This window comes from Brassica napus, chromosome C6, assembly GCF_020379485.1.
Source record: "Brassica napus cultivar Da-Ae chromosome C6, Da-Ae, whole genome shotgun sequence".
Taxonomy (NCBI): domain Eukaryota; kingdom Viridiplantae; phylum Streptophyta; class Magnoliopsida; order Brassicales; family Brassicaceae; genus Brassica; species Brassica napus.
Genome location: NC_063449.1, coordinates 2,702,968 through 2,723,029, shown reverse-complemented (window position 1 = coordinate 2,723,029; position 20,062 = coordinate 2,702,968). Strand labels below are relative to the sequence as shown.

Genomic DNA, 20,062 nt, shown 5'->3' with positions numbered 1-20,062 from the left:
TTTTAAAAAACGTTAAATTAAAAAAAAAATTATTAAAAAGTTTAATACAAAGGAAAAAACGTTTTAAAAAAAATTAATAAAAAGGAAAAGGGCACACATGTTTGAGGGAAATTAGAATATTACAAATATATTTTTGATATTTTTGACAAGGTAAATGGACCTATATACGTTTTAGTAACGTTAGAATATTACAAATATTTTTAGAATATTTTCTTAACTGAATATTCTATAATTTTCGCCAAAATCAGGTTTTCTTATGTGTAGAAAGCACTTTCTATACTCCGTAGAACCAAGAAAAAAATCTCATAAGCAGATTCTACCTTATGTAGCCGTTTGAATAGTGTCTACATTTCACATTCATAGAATTTTAGAATACTAATATACCATGAATTTTACCCATTTTCAGCCATGGTATATTGGTGTTTTATGAACTATCGATGTTGTTTTGGAGTCGTTTTAGCGCTTTTACAGGTTCATGGATGATTTGGAGAAAATTGATGATTTGGGTGCATTTTGGAGATAAAATGAAAGGAAACTCGAAACTGATCAACGAACAAGTTCGAGGTCGACATTCAGAGTCTACCATCGATCGATGCACACTCTGTGCTGTCGATCGACGGCGAAGCGCGCAAAGCCCAGCCGACTTAAAACCCAAGTCAAGACATAAATACAGAAATACCCCTGGCCGACTTTTAACCTAATATTTATGTGCTCCGCCATTGTTCTAGGCAACACATGCTTTCTATTCTATTCCTAGTTTCTAGTTTTACACAGAAAATGTTTTTAGTAGATTTGGAGAGAAGATCCAAGACTCCTTCAGAGATTTGTATTGGAACTCCAATATTTCTAACCTTAATCTATTTTTGCATTATTTTATATTATTTGCTATGAATTGCTTTACTATGTCTAAGTAATTCACTGCGTTAGGTTTAGGGTTCAAATAAGATTATGAAGGATTAGCTCCAAATATAGATTGTTGAGTTGTTTGTGATATCCATCAGTTGAATTGCTCTTATTACCTCTGTTCTAGAGTAGTTAACTAGAACCTTGATATTAGGATAATTAGGCGCAAGCGGAAGCATGGTCTGTTACATGAATTAATTCACATTGTGCTAGCATTGATAGGAACAAGAGACAGCCAATTTAATCAAATCTAGTGAACATAAGTCAAACCCTCTCGGTAAAGCTAGCTGGAAGGATCATCGATCGACAACCCTATAGTTGTATGGATCGATGTTCTGAAAGGTGTATCGATCAATTATCCATTGATAATATCAATCAACATTTTCTCCAGATCAACAAAAAACAGTTGAGATCTGAGATCTAGACAATAGATATTCTAAACAAACGATATTTAATAGAATATTATTTTGTTTGAGTTCTAGAATATCCAATAAACTACTTTAGCTTCTATATTATTATAATCCTGATTACCTGACTAGAAACCCTAAGTCTAACGCTTTCTCATAATTGTTTACAAAACCTCAATCCAATCAACCTAACAACTACCTTATTCACCACTGCAATTTACAATTTACTTAATTGACCTAGCTTAAATCATAAACTGTTTTAAGATCTTTTGTGTGCCCCAGCTCCTTGTGGATTCGATCCCTAAGTACTACAATTCGACCTCTTATTTGAGAGAATACAAATCAATTAGGGTAATTTGAGTAATATCATATTTGACGCCGTTGCTGGGGAGCTTTGATCGCCATTAGATCTCGTCTAAGCAGTTTTAAGTCTAGGTTTTTTCTGTTACTCAAAAAACTGATAAAAGTTTTTCTTAATTTCTTTCAGGTGCATGCCCCGTAGTACCAGAAGAAAAAAAGAAAAATCATTGCTTTTCTCAGACCCTGCACTCTTGGAACGCACGATCCACATCGATCGACAACAACACCTTTTCGTCGACCAACACTTCTCAGCAAACGTCGACTGATACTCTTCATCCGTCGACCGACAATCGTAAGCTACCGCCGATTTATATTTCAGCCCGAACATCGATCAACACCTTTCCGTAAGACATGGTTGCAACACTGATCCTAGAGAGGGGTGAGAATGGAGACCTGCATGACCAGGAGGGTCATCTGCGTAATGCAGCAGTTCAGAGGTTAGATGATCAGAGGGCTGTAATTCCTGATCAAGATGATGATATCGCTACAGCTGCTCGACCCAGAACGTTGGCTGACTACAATCTTCCAGATCAGTACTACACCAACAGATCTGCTATTAGTCCTTGTGTTATTCAGAGGACAGACTTCGAGCTGAAACTCAAGTACTTTACACTCGTGGCTCAGACACCCTACTGTGGTTTGTCACACGAGCATCCTATGAACCATCTGAAGCGGTTCGAGGATTTGGTTTCTGCCATTAAAGTTAATGGAGTCCCTGAGGACTATCTTTTCTTCAAGCTCTTCAAGTACTCACTGGCTGGAGAAGCTTCGTGTTGGCTTAAGCAGCTACCACCAGGATCTCTCACATCTTGGGCTGGCATAAAGAATGTGTTCTTACACAATTTCTTTGATGAGTCGCGAACTGAGGACTTAAAGAGCAAGATTTCTACATTCACTCAGGAGCCTACAAAGTCTTTCAGAGCTCCTGAGTCAGATTCAAGTCCTATCAGAGAGACTGTCCACACAATGGATTCAACAAAGTGCAGCTGCTCAGCACTTTCTTCAAAGGTATCGCGATGGCATATCAGATGGCTCTGGACACAGCTAGTGAAGGGAATTTCGACACTAGGAATCCGGAAGAAGCTATGGGACTAATTGAGAACTTGGCGTCTAACAATGGCACTAAGAACACTGATTTTGAGAGAAGAAAATCGGCTACCCTAGGAAAGGAGGAGTCGGACGATGTTAAGACCAAGCTGGACAGTGTTCAAAAGCTTCTCAAGAAGCAAGTTAACTTTGCAGAATATATGGAAGCTGTGGAGATCAACAATGATTGAGATCTAGAAGAAGATGTGAACTTCATCAGTGGTACAAGCTTTCAGAATCAAAGGCCTGGGAATCAAAGTGGATATAGAAACTCCTATGGGAATGGACAGAGGAGTAACTTCAACCAGAATTCACAATTCCAGAAACCATACAGCAACAACTTCAACAACAACATCAACAAAAACTATGGAAAGTCTTCCTATCAGAACGTGCCACCGCAGACTTGAGAGAGCAAGATAGAAGCAATGATTGACCAAGTTCTCGAGGGTCAGCAAAAGCTTATGGTGAATTTCAATGGGAAGATAGATACTCTCTACACTGAGCTTAATTCAAAGTTTGAGACTTGGAACACACATATGAAGAAGTTAGAGACACAAGTGGTTCAGACATGAGAAGCTGTTAAGAAACAAAAAACTTTCATCAAAGGTAATGAAGCACTGAAGTACCACGTCAATGCTATCATAGAAGATGATTTATGGCACGTGTCCAAAGAGGAGAAGCTTCAGGAGAAAGACTTTGATGTTAAAAGCTCCATGAGCTTCGGCGGTTCACAATGGTGTCGACCGACACCAAGCGATGAACATCAATCGATGGATTGGAATGAACACCGATCGACATCGGATGTTCAACATCGATCGACGGAGTCAGTTGCATTATGCGAGATGGTAAGAATCATGACCCATGACGAGTTTGCAGCTAAGCACCCTCATCCACCCAAACCATTTCATGTCAACATCAATCGAAAAAGTGAGCAAACTGCCGATCGACAGAGAGAATTAACCGCCGATCAACAGCCAACCTTAGTCCTCGATAGACGAGCACCTCTTTGCTACCTAGTGCAACTAACCAAGATAAATTTAGCACGACTATATGCACTCAGAAATCCATCTCAACCTTCAGAGACACCTACAGACAACATCAGTGAGCAATCTAAAGATGCACCAGAGCCTATGCAAGTTGATCATGCTACTGTGGGAAGAACCTTTAGGAAGAGGTTCCCAAGCCTCTGAAGAGAGGAGCTAATAATGATAAGGAGATGGAGAGTTTCAGAAAGAGGATTCTAATTCGATCTCTTTCACCACAAAAAACACAGCCTTGTGTAACTCTCCAACTTCGCATCCTTACTCTTGTTGAAAGTCTGTCCAATATTGCCAACCAAGAGATATAAGCAAATCAAGGAACTCCCTGAGGAAACCAATTGATTTTGTCCCATTCAACCTTATTTTTAGGCTTGCGAACCTGATTCCAAGTGCTTGCTGCTGAAAAACTTGATAGGGACTTATCATGTCGTGCTTCCAGAGAAAGATATCATCTCCATCTGCAAGGGTTGGAGGTTTGATAGTCATAATGCGGTCATAGAGATCACTGTGGAGGCGACGCCTACGATGACCAAATTTCCAATTACCATTGACAACTGCATCACAGACATTAGCATCCATAGACAAGCCCATGTAGTGTGTACCTTCAGTCCATATTAACTCCCTTAATTTACCCAGCCCTAACCAGTCATCGGACCAGAAAAAAACGCAGGAGCCACTTTCAATCTCCGCTCTCAAGAAGCAATAGGCTGAGGCCTCAACTTGAGAAGCTTGCGCCATATTCAAAATCCCATGTTATTTTCCTTGATCTCCCAAAAAGAACAATGGCAAAGAAGATTGCTCCGAGTCCATACTTCCCATAGAGAGCTTGGGGAAGAGAATAAACACAAGATGAGTTTGAGTGCAAAAACTGTATTGGTATCTTTGAATCTCCTGAAACCAAGTCCACCTTCAGCTTTAGGAGTGCATATATCTGCCCAAGCCACCTTCACTTTATGAATATTGTTGGGAGAGCCAGACCATAAAAATGCATTGCAAAGACACTATATTTACTCAAGACAGCCTCAAGGTAGGATGAAAGCAGAACTCTGGAAATTCACAATGCCCGAAATCACAGATTTTAATAGCTGAAACGACAAGCATAAGATAAAGCTTTATGAGTCCCTGAGAGAAGCCTCTTGCGAACCTCGTCGAGAAGAGGTTCATAGTCAAGCTTTGTAAGATCTTGAGTAGTAAGAGAAAGCCGGAGGTATCTTATAGGCAAATGTCCTACGGGTAAGCCCAACTCTGAAGTTGTATCTTGGATCGCTAGAACCCACTATCATCAGCATAGATAGAAGATTTTGCAGTGTTGATGTAGAGACCAGATATGATAGTGAACATGTCCATTACGTCCAGCACTCCCTTAAGAGAATGAGGGTGTCCATCTATAAACACAAGGATGTCGTCTGCAAAACTAAGGTGAGTGAGGTTTATAGCCTGACAAGAGGGATGATACCCAAACTCTCCAGCCGAGGCAGCAGCATTAAGCATTTTAGAGAGGAAATTTTTCAGAATAACGTAGAGATAAAGAGAGAGAGAGAGAGAACAGCTCTGGCGAATACCTCTTGCACTGGTGAAGAAACTTCCAGCTCACCATTAATTAACACTGGTAAAGATGTTGTGGAAATGCAAATTCACTACCAGTTAGACTGAGACAATGAAGGACCAATTGATAGTATCAAAATCTTTTAATATATCAAATTTTATTATGCTCCTACCAGTTAAGTCAGCTTTGTAATACCCATTAACTAGATCTGAAGCTAAAATGACATTTTCAAGAAGGAGGCGGTCCTTAATGAAGGCAGACTAGTTCATCTCTATTGCCTCTGCAGGGAGGACTGTTTTTAAGCGATGAGCTAAGACTTTGGAGATTACCTTATAGAGAAGATTGCAGCACGCAATCGGTCAGTAATCCTTCATGGTTTGTACTGTCTCATTTTTTGGTATAAGAATAGTCGATCAAATTTTATATTTTTAGACTATCTATTGCCGGATCTAGGACCACAACTGTCGCTTGTTGGTCCTGAGAAAGTGTCGATCGATTCCAACAACATGGTGTCGATCGATACACCTTTTAGCCCGTCGTTCGATACAACTAATGAGTTGCCGATCGATGAACCTTCTAGGGAGCGTTATCGCACCGGTTTGACTTGTTCACAAGGTTTAACTAAATCAGCTTCCGCTTGTTTCTAGAAATCCTAGCATAATCTAAACTAATTCAGACAAAGAACCGAGCTTCCGCTTGCGCCCTAATATATATAGGCAAGGTCCTATTTAGCTACTTTAGAACGCAGACATTAAGAACAGTTTAGTTGATTCATATCCTAACACTTAGCAATTCTATATTTTTGGCTAAACCCTCATGAATATCTGAACCTTAAATGTAACAAAGAGAACTATTCAGACATGACTAAGAAATTAATAACAACAAGATATAAAAACTGCATAAATAGAATAGAGTAGAAAACTGGAGTTCCAATCACAAATCTCTGAAGGAGTTCGTGGATCTTCTCTCCAAACCTAAGACTCTAAGTGTTTTGCTGTATGAAAGTACGAAAGTAGAAAAGTGTGTGTTGCCTAGAATAATGGCAGAGCACATAAATATTAGGTTAAAACTCGTCAGGGGTAATATGGTATTTCTTGTGGGACTTGGGCTTAAAGTCTGCTGGAACCATTATGGCCTCTGCGCGCTTCGCTGTCGATCGAACACACAGAGTGTGTGTCGATCGATTATCATCCTTGCTCATCGATCGCTAGGCTGCTCGATGGTCAGCTACGGGTCTTTATCATTTTATCTCTAAAATGCACCGAAATCACCACTTTCCTCTAAATCACTCCAAAACCTGAAAATATACTAAAAGGACTCCAAAACAACTAATATGTATTTACCATGGCTAAAATGAGTAAAATCCATGGTATATCAATTTTACCCATTTTCAGCCATGGTATATCGGTGTTTTAGGAACTATCTATCTTGTTTTAGAATCTTTTTAGCACTTTTCTAGGTTCATAGATGATTTGAGTGCATTTTGGAGATAAAATGAGAGGAAGCTCGAAGCTGGCCATCGAACAAGTTCAAGGTTGACATTCAGAGTCTACCATCGATCGATGCACAATCTGTGCTGTCGATTGTCGGTGAAGCGCGCAAAGCCCAGTCGAATAACTACCTTGTTCACCACTGCAATTTACAATTTACTTAATTAACCTGGCTTAAATCATAAATTGTTTTAAGAACTTTTGTGCGCCCCAGCTCCTTGTGGATTCGATCCCTAAGTACTACAACTCGACCTCTTATTTGAGAGAGTATAAATCATTTAGGGTAATTTGAGTGATATCAAATACCTTATAAAAGTAGAAACTGCATTTGGAGAAAAATTAGCTAACTTTACAAGAATTTGCATTCCCTATATTCAGAAGTTTAATTAAAAGTAGATTGCTCGTTTAAAAAAAGTAGATGAACTTGTTTAATCTGCAATTTAATTTCTACTAACTCATTTTCCGTAGAAGACAAAATCTACTTTAGTAGAACGGAATTTAAAATTTTAGTTTATGAAGTTTTTCTACCAGAAAATACCAGTTTGTGTATATGAGTGATTTATCAATTGTTTCTATTTTTTATAATTTTTTGATTCATAAGACTAATTATTTCATTAAGTTTTAGAAATATAAAGGATTAAAGAGACAAAAATGGATAAAACAATTTATACCAAAAGGACAACCATGCTGTTTTTTGTTCAGTTTTGACCAATTTTCCTAACTAATTTCACTTGTTTAGCTTTTAGTTTATTGTAACTTTCAACTTATAATCCATGATTGTTAATTTATAATTGATCAACTTATATTTGTTGGGTTATAACTTAGTTTGGACAATCAGCAATGGGTTGTTGAATAAATTATTCAATAGCTTAAACCAACGTAAGGTAGATGTTGAATTAAAAAAAATCATATGTGAATTTACAAGTGTTAAAAATTTTCAACTAGTTATCTAGTTTTTCTTTTTTTTTAGTTTTCACTCAATAATTTAAACTTAATTAATTCATAGTAAAACACTTTCTTTAAAAATAAAAATTATACCAAAAATTAACATTTTTAATGATCTATAAATAAAGACTAGTTTCATTTCAATTGGATATAGAATAAAAATGTCAATTTTTCTTATAATTTCTATTTTTTACTAATATTAATTTTCTGAATTCTATTATGTCATTGTATATTTTTTTGAAAAATATTATTTTAATACTATTTTCTGAAAATAGTAAAGAATATAAATAAAAATAAAATATATTTAAACTATATCATTTTTAATTATTTACTTTAGTTACAATCAATTTTTAATTAATATGTGGCTATTAAGTTATATAAATTAGAACATAATTAGGGTGTTGAATGTTTTACACAAAACCATTGAAGAGATAAAATTTGTATATGCGTTGAATTAATAAGTCGAAGAAGAAAAAGACGATGTGGATTGTGAAAAGATGTAAATTAAAGTGTTAGAATTCATGTACATGGTCTTACCGAGTAAACTCCGTAGAACACTAAAACACATAATAGACTCCCTAGACTGTTAAATTATTAATTATTATATAATATATATACATATATTTGAATAATCCATCTTCCGAGGAAGTTAATTAAGTAATGCACTAAACAAATTGACGTAGCATTACAATCTTTAATATTTTAAAACTTCTTCCACATTTTCTAATATTTTATTATTTAGATCAAATATATTAAAACAATATCTAATAATCTACATATTTAAAATAAAAGATGCATTTTGAACCCAACTTAATTTTAGATATCAACTTTCCCACAAAAACTTATAGTATAACTCACAAAATACATTAAATTGAAGAATAAATAGAGAAAATTCATACAATAAGTATGAGAATCCATTTGAAATTTTGCGTCTTTCTCACTTCTCATCAGAAAGATGTCAAAAAGCAGTTTGAGAAAAATTTCCATTTTTGAAACATCAAACTCAAAAATTGACATAAAATGATGGACACTCACAACTCCTATGTATTAATAGAGAATCATTTAAAAAGTTGTAATCTTAAATTTGTATTAATTAAAAAAATTTTTTGCTTAGGTGTCATTTAATTAAGATGTCAATTTGACTTATGTGGCAATCTAAAAATCTATTGAAAAAATAGCAATCTTCACTTTACTCGAAAGCCCATTTCGCTCAGACTTGGGCCAGGTTTCTAGGGCGAACTAACTTTAGGGCGGATGAAAGGAAGTCCAACGAGTCTATAAAAGGACAACATAGAGAATAGAGAAGGGGATCCGCAAACAGAGACTAAGACACTGACGACAAGATCTAGGGTTTACGACTGATCGCTCTCCTTAGTGTTTCCATCGGAGTCTTTCAACAAAGCTCCGACATTTTCCTTCTTTCCTTAATCTCTTTGTAACCTCGTTCGTTTATCTCATATTGTGAATAAAACGTCTTTGTAAGACCCACAAAACCGAGTTCATTTCATTATCATTCGATCTACCAAACTCGTATTCACGGCCTTCCCTACGAGATCGTCACTGACGATGGGGGATTCGCTTGAACACAGCGACGCCTCGCTGTCCGCAGTGCAACGGACAAGCCAAAGCCACTAACAAGACGATCCTCGACGGCATCAAGAAGCGCTTGGACCTCAAGAAGGGTCATTGGGCCGATGAGTTGGACGGAGTACTTTGGTCACACCGAACGACTCTGCGAAGCGCGACCGGTCAGACGCCATTCTCTCTGGCATACGGGGTCGAGGCTATGGCTCCGGCAGAAGTTAACGTCACGAGCCTTCGCCGAGCAAAAATGCCACGAAATGAGGAACTGAACAGAGAGATGCTGTTTGATGCCTTGGACTCGATCGAAGAGCGAAGAGACCAAGCGTTGCTCTGAATCCAGAACTACCAACACCTTGCCGAATCCTATTACAACAAAAAAGTCTGTGCCCGACCGTTGGAACTCAACGATCAGGTCCTTCGCAAAGTTTTCGAAAACACAAAGGAATGGAAGGCCGGCAAGTTGGGAACAAATTGGGAAGGGCCATATAAGATAGTCGAGGTCGTTAAGCCTGGTGTTTACCGATTAGAAACCTCTACTGGCGAACCACTACCCAGGGCGTGGAACGCTGCCAACCTCCGGAAATACTTTACTTAACCGTCGCCATCGAGCGATACACAAAAAAAAAAAAAAAAAAACCGAGCGAATGACCTCACCGTCAATTTCGCTCAAAGCTAAACGAATGACAACACGTCACCTTCGCCCAGCTTCAGGCGGATGACGCCATGTCACTTCTGCCCAAACGCCGAATGAGCACGTTCCTGTCACTTTTGCTTTAATAACGGCAAATGACCGAAACCGCTGTTCGGTCAAACCAAACTACGATTGGCTTGATCCCCTTAACGGGGCACGTAGGCAGCCTACCACTAGGTTCAGTCATACTCCAAAAAATATATATATATATATAGATATCGACATATTTTTTTTACGAAATGAGATATCCGCAAAGGCATCACGCGAATGCACGTATGCCACTTTCGCCCAACAGAATGGCTACGCATCACATGATCCAAGTGCGAACGAGTATTTCGTTCGTCTTCCAAGACCGACCTTCGGAACAGACGACCGATCGGCGGAGACTCACTATCAAACGAGCAAGCATTGATCGATCGATCGACTGCGAGATCCCCGCCTTTCATTCGGTCACCAAGAAGGTTCACAGCTCAGTTGCAAGCTAGCGAAACACGCCCCCTTGCTCCGCTTGAACTTCAACAAAAAGGCATCACACGAACGCACGTATGCCACTTTCACCCAACAGAATGGCTACGCATTGCATGATCTAAGTGTGAACGAGTATTACGTTCGTCGTCCAAGACCGATCTTCGGAAAAGATGACCGATCGACGGAGACTCGATATCAAACGAGCAAGCGTTATACGATCGATCGATCGACCGACTGCGAGACCACCGCCTTTCATTTGGTCACCGAGAGGGTTCACAGCTCAATCGCAAGCTAGCGAAGCACGCCTCCCTTGCTCTGTTTGAACTTCAACAAAAACATGCGACACCCTGCTAAGGAAACATAATATCGACCAATCGAGCGATAGGATTACTTACGCGCATTTCGGTCGATCACACGATCACCCGCCGAAAATGAGAAAGGAACTGGGAACACGCAATTCATGTATATCGACCAAGCAACCACAAATGCTTTGAGACAATGACGAAGCCTATCTCAAGTTTGCAAGTTCAAAAAAAAAAAACAAAAAAAAAAATGACACAGCTTGCAAGAAACATCCAAAAAGCAAAGAGCTAAGAGTACAACAACAGTTCGAAAGAAAAGTATCAAGGCAATCGAAAGACACAGCTTGGAAGCTGCGACAAAAGGATAGAAGATAGATAATGAAACAACAACAAGCGGCTCAGTCGGCTCAGGAGATCAATCTTCGGCGATTGAACCTGGAACGGCAGCACCGATCGTCCCCGCGGTCTGAATCTCCTGAATCGAAGCTTCGCAAGCAGCAGCCGGATCAGCAACCTCTACGTTCGAGCCGACGTTCGAGCCGAACTGGTTCGAACCCTGAAGTCGCTCGAGACGAGGAAGAGAGGAGACAGTGAGATTGTGGTCCGTGATACCTTCAACGACAACTCCCTCCAGCTCTTCCTTGAACTTTGCCTCGTTGGCAGACAAGATATCCTTCCAGCATCCCCCACTCTTCCAGCATGCCCAGCCCATCCAAAGTTCCGAAAGCCTGACTGTGGAGAACGAGCTTCTCCTCGCGCTTATCTCGATCGACCATGTATCTCCTAAACTTGTCGAAACGATCCGCCGCCGCCACTCCGATACAACACATCTCGGACGTAAGCTCGCGGCGGTGCACTTGTCTCAAATGATCCATCGTCCTCTTCGTCTTCTCGGCCTCCTCGGTCTTCTCTGCCTCCAATCGATCGATCTTACTTCGAGCAGCCTCTAATTCGCCTTCAAGACCTTTAATTATCTCAGCATCCTGCTTATGCTCACGATGATAACGGCTTCGCTCGGCGATCATCTCTTTGGCTTTGTCCAGAGTAACCCTTTTAGATTTCTCGATTTCAGCATCCTTGCTCTCGATTGCCGCTTCGGCCTTAGCGAAATTTGAAGCCATCCTACACAGTGACAGCTCGTAATCCAAAATGAGTTGGTTTTTACGGACAACAGACTATAAAAGTAAACACAAAAGGAGAAAGGAAAAGGCAACGATTAGTCGAGCAAACAACAGCTAACTCACGATATATGTCGGTTAGTTAGGAACTTACTTCCACGTCGGCCTGAGCAGATGCGATAAACCCATCTGGAAACGCGAGCTCGGAAGTCTCCGGCATCAAATGTGCGCCACCACGGATCCGACGAACAAACTCAGCACACGCATCAGGGTCACTGGCGAACGGCGAGTCCTTGTCATGACAAAAGGTCCAACGCTCAGATGAGGCTAGTGGAAACCTATCAGACGGAGGACTCAACCCTCCCCAAGGCAGCAAGCGAGAGGCCGGTAAAGCTATCTCCTTAGGAGAAAGAGGAGAAGGACCTCGCGACCTCTTCTGAATCTTTCCGCCAGGTCGAAGAAAATTCCCGTCGGTCGGCTCTTTCCTCTTCGCACCAATCGACCCAACAAGGCCCACCTCGGTTGGATCGTTAGCACCATCTGCCTCGCTAGTCGAATGATCGCCTTCCACCTGATTTTCTCCCCTAAGTCTTTCCCATCCCCGGAGCAGACCGCTACCTTTTTAGAAGACTTGTTTTTCTTTTTTTTTTTCTTCTTCTTCTTCTTCAACAAACTAACATTGGGGGCATCGGCCGTTGAAACGTATTTCCCTTCGACCACCGAGTCCGAAGCCGCGACGTCTCCCCCTCCGATCACTGCCTCCTTGGTCGGAGATCTTTGAGGCTCGGCATCTTCGCCCTCAAGAGCTGAAGCTCTCACCTCTTAGCTGAGTGCGTAGGAGCTCGCTGTAGCTCGGATATGCTTTCGGAATGTGCCCCATGAGTGGAAGTTTCATTCTTTTCCCGGTTGTCGTCACGCACGGAACGTCTGGCGACCAATCGACTAGAACCAAAAAAAAAAAAAAAAAAAAGAGAAACGATCAGCGTGAGGGAAGAAATGATGATTATCTAGTCAGTTGAGCAAAGCAACAAGAAAGAACCTTTCGCGATGCGCTTCTGTTGGCGACTGATCCTCTGACGATCGAAGCTCGCCCACGTCTGCTGATTAAGCACCACCACCTTCGGAACGTCCTTCTAGAAGGTGTCGTGAGGGCCGATGGTGTTCGGATGAGCAACTGCAAAACAAAAAAAAACGACACGAGGTTAAAACTAGATTTGGTACGTCGATCGCTCGGCATAAGCTAACTACCGATATCAGAACTCCATAGAACTCGGAAGCTTTCGTCTGGTGGATCTTCGAAGGCAGCATTATTAGCCTTAACGAAAAAGTATGAGCGCTGCCACAGCTTCGTCCCCGAGGGATGACCAGTCAAGATATGAAGCCCCGAACGCATTTGTACCGCAAACAAACCATTCGGTTTTGGCTGGGTCTGCGTCAACTCCTCGAAAATCCGAACAGACATTGACACATCAATCTCTGCTGCCATCACCATCAACGCAACGGCGATCCTCACGGCCCCGATCATCAACTGAGTCATAGCTATGTCTCGGCGCACGCAATAAGAAGTAACCAGACGAGGGATCGGGAACCACAACCTGGAATTTTTCTGAAAGAATGATTCATAGACGCACTGAAAGCCGATCGGTGGAGTCCAAGGCCGCTGATCGGGCCGCAGAATAATGAACTTGACGCCATACGCTCCGCACTCCTTCAACAGCGAAGACACACTTCGGAAAGTTGATTCAGTCGGCAGAACATCGCCCCAACTCTGTCCCTGCACTATGGACGGCCGAGCAAGCTCCGACGGGAGATCCAAGAGTTACCCAATTGCCCCATCATGACGGTAGCAGAAGGGAGTCAGTCGGCAAATTTTCCCCATCGGGCCGATCGAACGATCGTTGACGCCTCCGTCGGGGATCCCGTCAACCGCGGTGGCTCGATCCCGCCTAATCTCCTTCGCAGCACGATGCCCTCGCTTCTTCTCTCTATCGCGAGATCGTCGTTTGCCCTGGCCGTCAGTCGGCGAATTTTTCCCACCAGGCCGATCGAACGATCGTCGACGCCTCCGTCGGGATCCCGTCAACCGCGGTGGCTCGATCCCGCCTAATTTCCTACGCCCCACAGTCGCCCTCGCTTCTTCTCTCTACCGCGAGATCGTCGTTTGCCCTGGCCGGAACGATTTCTCCAGCGCCCTCAACAACGCAATCACCACCTACATCTTCCTGAGGTAGCTCCCTAGGATCTGAATCACGCAGAAGGCCCTGGCGAGACACAGTCACCGACGCTACCAGTCGGGTACCGACTGATCGATCTATTAAAAGATTCGAACTGCTCACCGCTCCTTTCCCTTTCCCGAACTTCGAATCCGATCTCAAAGGCGGGGGAGCGACCCGATCAATCGATTGATCAGGCGATGGCGAAAGCTCCTCTCGCGCGACCATCGGAACAGTGAAGAATCACAGCAGCAAACCGGAAAACGGAGAGTTCCGGCGAGGAACAAAGGAAAAGGAAGAGAGAATGAAAGTACCTTATAGATCTGAGAAGAAGTGAAGAAATGAAGGATGAAGCACCTATTTATAGCAAAGAAAAATAATGTATTTATTGGGCCTATTAAACCTATGTCGGAGCTTCGTTCTCCGCGCCACTAGGGTCGTCACCTCCGAGTCAAATCAAACTATTCGAGTGACGAAAGCCAACATTCACGGTCTCGCGCCGAACACCCAGACAAACGGCAACCCCGGAATCACATAAAGTCGATCGACGATGGGTATTTCTCGAGAAGTCAAGTACATTCGAGAATCAATGTTGCTTCGGTCGATCGGGCGACACAAAATGTACAAGGAAGAACAAGGTGATCGATCGACCAATCATCGGACAAGATCGAAAATCTTTCTACAATGAATTTACACTAGCCCAACGATACTGCTCCAAGTTTAGTGTTGCAGTGAACTGGAGACCTTTTGCATGAAGGCAAAAGGAACACAACGTCACGACTGATCGATCGATTTCGTAACAAGTCGCAGACCGACCGACCGATTGACCGCGAACGGCCAGTCGAAGCAAGCCCAATCCCATTGTTCTCAAAACCAATTCCTGCAATCCTAATACGAAGAAATGTGATCCTTCGTAAGAGGACTGGGGGGGGGGGGCTTACTGTTGGAGAGGAATTTAACATTCCCCGCAAGGCCCATCAAACAATGGTATTTGGCCTGTTTACAGCGACAATCCGGTCAAGACCGAATTGGTTGACGGATCGATCGGACAGAACATTCGATCGATCGGTTCGACCTGTTAACCGATTGAGTCGTTTAATCGACGTCAGCCCGACAAGCCTTCACTTTACTCGAAAGCCCATTTCGCTCAGGCTTGGGCCAGGTTTCTAGGGCGAACTAACTTTAGGGCGAATGAAGGGAAGACCAACCGAGTCTATAAAAGGACAACATAGAGAATAGAGAAGGGGATCCGCAAACAGAGACTAAGACACTGACGGCAAGATCTAGGGTTTACGAGATCGCTCTCCTTAGTGTTTCCATCGGAGTCTTTCAACAAAGCTTCGACCTTTTCCTTCTTTCCTTAATCTCTTTGTAACCTCGTTCGCTTATCTCATATTGTGAATAAAACGTCTTTTGTAAGACCCACAAAACCGAGTTCATTTCATTATCATTCGATCTACCAAACTCGTATTCAGCATGTATAAAGTTAAACTGATTATTTTCATCTCATTGTACAAAAATTATAGATGCTACATCATATATATGTGATCAAAATTCCCGATAGTTTACAAGATCTGAATATCAGTTGCAACTATAAAAAATATCCTACTCGACACTCTCGAAGTACTTCAACAACTATGATCAAATTATTAAAACAGAAAAATTACATTAGACCTAACTGTTGTTTTGTAAGTTCTTAAATTTAATACACCCTTGACGTGGGCTTGCGTGTAGTAAAAACACAAAATAATAAAATGTAGGTATTAGAAATGGCCCAACTTTCATATTGAAATAATTTTAATATAGCCTACTAAATAGACCAAAACTTAGGTTCACTCCTAAGGTGAACCTTTAAATTCACCTCTAATCTTATTACCAATCAAAATGCCTTATAGAGTAATAATAAAATACATTATTTTTTTAAAAAAAAATCAAAAATAATTGAAAAAAAATAATAAAGCTCATTTTAATGACGTTAACGCCACTAACAAAACCCTAAATCTTAAATTCTAAACCCTAAACCTTAAATCTAATCCTAAACCCTAAATTCTAAACCCAAACTCTAAACCCTAAACCCTAAACCCAAACCCTATATATTAAATCCAAATCCTAAACCATAAACCCAAACCGTACACTGTAAACCCAAACCCTAGATCTTAAACTCAAACCCTAGATCCTAAACCCAAACCTAGACTCTAAACCCAAATCTTAAACCCTAAACAAACAACATCAACATTAACCCAAACCTTTATGATAAGGATTTGGGTTCAGGGTTTACGATTTGAGTTTAGGGTGTAGGGATTAGGTTTGGATATATGGTTTGAGTTTAGAGTCTATGAATTCAGTTTAGGATAAGGGTTTGGGTTTAGGGTTTACGGTTTGGGTTTAGGGTTTAGGGTTTAGGATTTGGGTTTAGGATATAGAGTTTGAGTTTAGGGTTTACGGTTTGGGTTTAGGATTTGGATTTAGGGTTTAGGGTATAGATTTAAAGTTTAGGGTTTAGTTAGTGGCGTTAGCATCATTAAAATTGGCGTTATTATTTTTTTCAATTATTTCAGATTATTTAAATAAAATTAATCTATTTAATTATTAATCTAATTGGTATTTTGATTGGTAATAAGATGAGAGGTGAATTTGACCTAAGTCTTGTTCTACTAAATACAATACACTGCCATTTTACTAAAATAATTGGCCTAAACAGATCAATGCTATTAACAATATTAATTAATACCAAACATCTTTAAAATAGGTAAGAAAGATAGATTATATAAATAAATCACAATGCACATAAATATATAAAAATTAAAAATACCATAATATAATGTTATTATATATGTTAGCCAGAAATAAAATATTAGTTAAATTATTAATAGCAGAATTATTTATTTAAATGTTAAAATTATTAATAACTTGATACATAATCCCGCATGATCGTGCGGGTCAAGATCTAGTAACTGTTTATAATTAAGGACTAAATACAAACAAGAAATTATTCTAATAATAAACCTATAGTAGAAAAGAAAAGAGAAACTAAAGACACAAAATACGTTTTTACGAGATTGCTATTACAAAATAAATGATATATAAACATTAAAAACAATATTAACTAAAAGCATATCAAACAAGTAATAAAAGGGGAATATGAACCTCAGTTAGGCCATCCACGTCAGCTAGGAAAATCGTCCAATAAGAAGTTTGCTTTTTGCCACGTCAGCATATGAAGGTATATATAGATAAATTACAATAGATGCATATATGAAAGAAAGAATTCCATTTAAAAATATTATATATATATATATATATTAAAAATATTATATATATATATATAAGTTAAGAGAAAATGTATAAACGGAAAATGGAGGAGAATGAGCAGCGGAATCGACGGAGAGAGATGCTGGATCTACATGGCAGGCTGAGGAGCGCATGAGATCCGCGGAACCGGAGAGACGCTAGAAGGACGTCGTTCAGATTCGCAGATTTAATCGTAGACCTAATCGCACCTTCTATACTTTCTTTGCGGCTCTTAATGTATAAATTTTATTAAAAATCAATTTTAGATATCAGATAATTTTTTATATCACTTATGGAAAATTTCTGCCATCATTTCTTAAATTTGTTTTCAAAAAATGAACAAGTAATATTCAAAGCATGATCACTATCTTGAGGATTTTAGTTGAAATTTATGTAATACACAAAAAAAAAAAAAAGAAGATCAAAGTCTGTTGACCGAATGATTGGTTAAACATTAATATCAAAATGATCAATGATCATGGGGGGTCGTTCGCAATGCATGGGCCGCACTACCTTCCACTTGTAGTTTGAATAAATCCATAACGTTTAGTAAAAAAAATGTTTCTCAAAAAGAAACGTTTAGTAAAAATCATGCACATATACATATACACTTAGGACATCATTAACCCACAAACCCATTTGAGTCTCTTAATAAATATTTTAGTAATTAAATGTAATTAAAAACTCTAGTTAAGAGACACATTAATTTTTCACTCCAATGTTAGTTTTTTATTTAAGGGTTCTTAAAAACAAAAATTTTAACATTGAATCAAATCAGTATACAAACTCTTTACATTGCAAATCTAACATTACATCAACCTTACAAGAGTTTAGTTGAGTATATAAGAATCAGGGAGGAGCATGATTTCTCGTTTTATAGGTAAGAACATCTATCACCTATTCTCAAATTCTAACAAGTGTATATTCTGATCAGACCAATGGATACTATTAAACTCAGAAAAAAAAGAGACAAAGTGAAGAGAGAACTAGTGTACTTGAGCGAGTTGGGAATGGGTGAGATTCTTCACCCCTCGGGCTTGCATGATTGCTTTCTTCAACTCAGTAGGCACACGTTCATCTGATTTAAAATAAAGCTGAGCGATTTCCAACCATCCCTTGCTAGCAGCATAATGAAGAGCAGTGCGACCACCATTGTTTTTGACATTCACATCAGCACCTGAACAAACACAAAAAAAAAACATATCCATCATCAAACGTTAATGAGTAGAAGAACAACAAACTTGTACATAGAACTTATATGCAACAAATCTATATAACTACAGTGGGTGAGACAAGATCACAAAACTTATTTAAAGGAAGCTAACAAGATTGCAACACAAACCTCTAGTCAATAAGATTTCAACGAGCTCCGCCTTGCCGATGCTAGCAGTAGAATGTAGGGGAGCCTATCCTTCATCATCCTTACTATTGATTACAGTCTTTGATTCATCTACACTTGATAGCAACTTCACTATCTGCAAATCCCACAACCATACGCTTTTAATATCTGACTTTTTCTCCTTTGTAAAACCCAAATCGCTAAAAAACTTGGAACAACACAATCCATAATGCTTTTGTCTAACTATAGATTCTAGTACTTGGGGTAAAGGAAGCAAACCTGAGAATGACCGAACGAAGCTGAGACATGGAGGAGAGAGCGACCGTCTTTGTTTCGGAAACTGATAGATTTCGCGAGCTGTTGAAGAGATAAAGACATGAACACCAAAAAATTACCGGATTCTGCCGCTTTGAATAGTTCTTCGTCTCTGATCTGTTGCTTCGACTCTTGTCCCTTCGTCGCATCGGTTTCAGCTTCCATGGCTTCTTGTCTAAGATTTGATTATAGCTTTGGGGGTTTTCTTACGGATCACCTCTCGTTGCGATTAAGGCTTCCATGACTTACCGGATCGCATTGAGAGTAGAAATCATCAACATCTGGCAAAAAAAAATTGAATTAAGTTAGGTATTATTACGAAGAAAGATTGGCATCAACATCCCCAAATCCTTCGGCTGCAAATTCAAAAAGAAGCTCTAAGGAATTCGGAAAATTGGAGAGAAATCAATTAAACCATAAAAGATGAGAAAATGATAACCTGGGAGGATTTACAGAGGAAAGGAGATGAAGAGATAGAGGAAAGGAGATGAAGAGATTACACCAGAAAAATCCTACTCCTGCCATGGCTTCTTCTTCTTTCTTCCTTCTTCACGATAGACAGAGCGAGAAGAGACATCTCTTCTTTTGCTTGATTAAGAGACATAGTTTCAGGTAATTGCTATTTTTCTCTTTTTTTTTAATTCTGAAAACACTAAGAGACGGGACCTAGAAATCCCGTTAATGATGCTCTTACTGCAAGATATGCTGAATGCAAATCCATTGGAATTAATATACTAAATTTGGAGAAATAATGGTTGAAAATGAAGTTCAATAATTGTGTTTTCCTCTTCCAATTAAGTTCAGTGATTTTTTTTTCCCGTGAGTCCGGTGACTAACTAGAATATAGGTAGCATGTCTATGTGTATATTATAGATACACATACAACGTTTTATTTTTCCAAGTAAATCAGAGAAACCCATAAGAATTCAAAAGGTAGGAACACTTAAAGGCTATTTCGTCGGTT

General features: G+C 39.7%; 2 protein-coding genes and 1 pseudogene across 2 annotated transcripts; all 3 read right to left on the bottom strand.

The window, feature by feature from the left end:
- Nucleotides 1-4,057: 4,057 nt before the first annotated feature.
- LOC106435481 lies at nucleotides 4,058-4,534 on the bottom strand. The gene has a single exon (XM_013876378.1). The coding sequence runs from the start codon at nucleotides 4,532-4,534 to the stop codon at nucleotides 4,058-4,060; it is 477 nt and encodes a 158-aa protein (XP_013731832.1).
- Nucleotides 4,535-11,237: 6,703 nt separating this feature from the next.
- On the bottom strand, nucleotides 11,238-13,477 carry LOC106435480. The gene is made up of 6 exons (XM_048759548.1): nucleotides 13,211-13,477; nucleotides 13,059-13,114; nucleotides 12,760-12,882; nucleotides 12,095-12,530; nucleotides 11,566-11,997; nucleotides 11,238-11,513 (listed from the first exon to the last, which is right to left on the bottom strand). Exons 1-6 carry the CDS (start codon nucleotides 13,475-13,477, stop codon nucleotides 11,238-11,240), a joined length of 1,590 nt encoding a protein of 529 aa, XP_048615505.1.
- Nucleotides 13,478-18,187: 4,710 nt separating this feature from the next.
- On the bottom strand, nucleotides 18,188-19,888 carry LOC106435484 (annotated as a pseudogene).
- Between the last annotated feature and the right edge of the window lie 174 nt (nucleotides 19,889-20,062).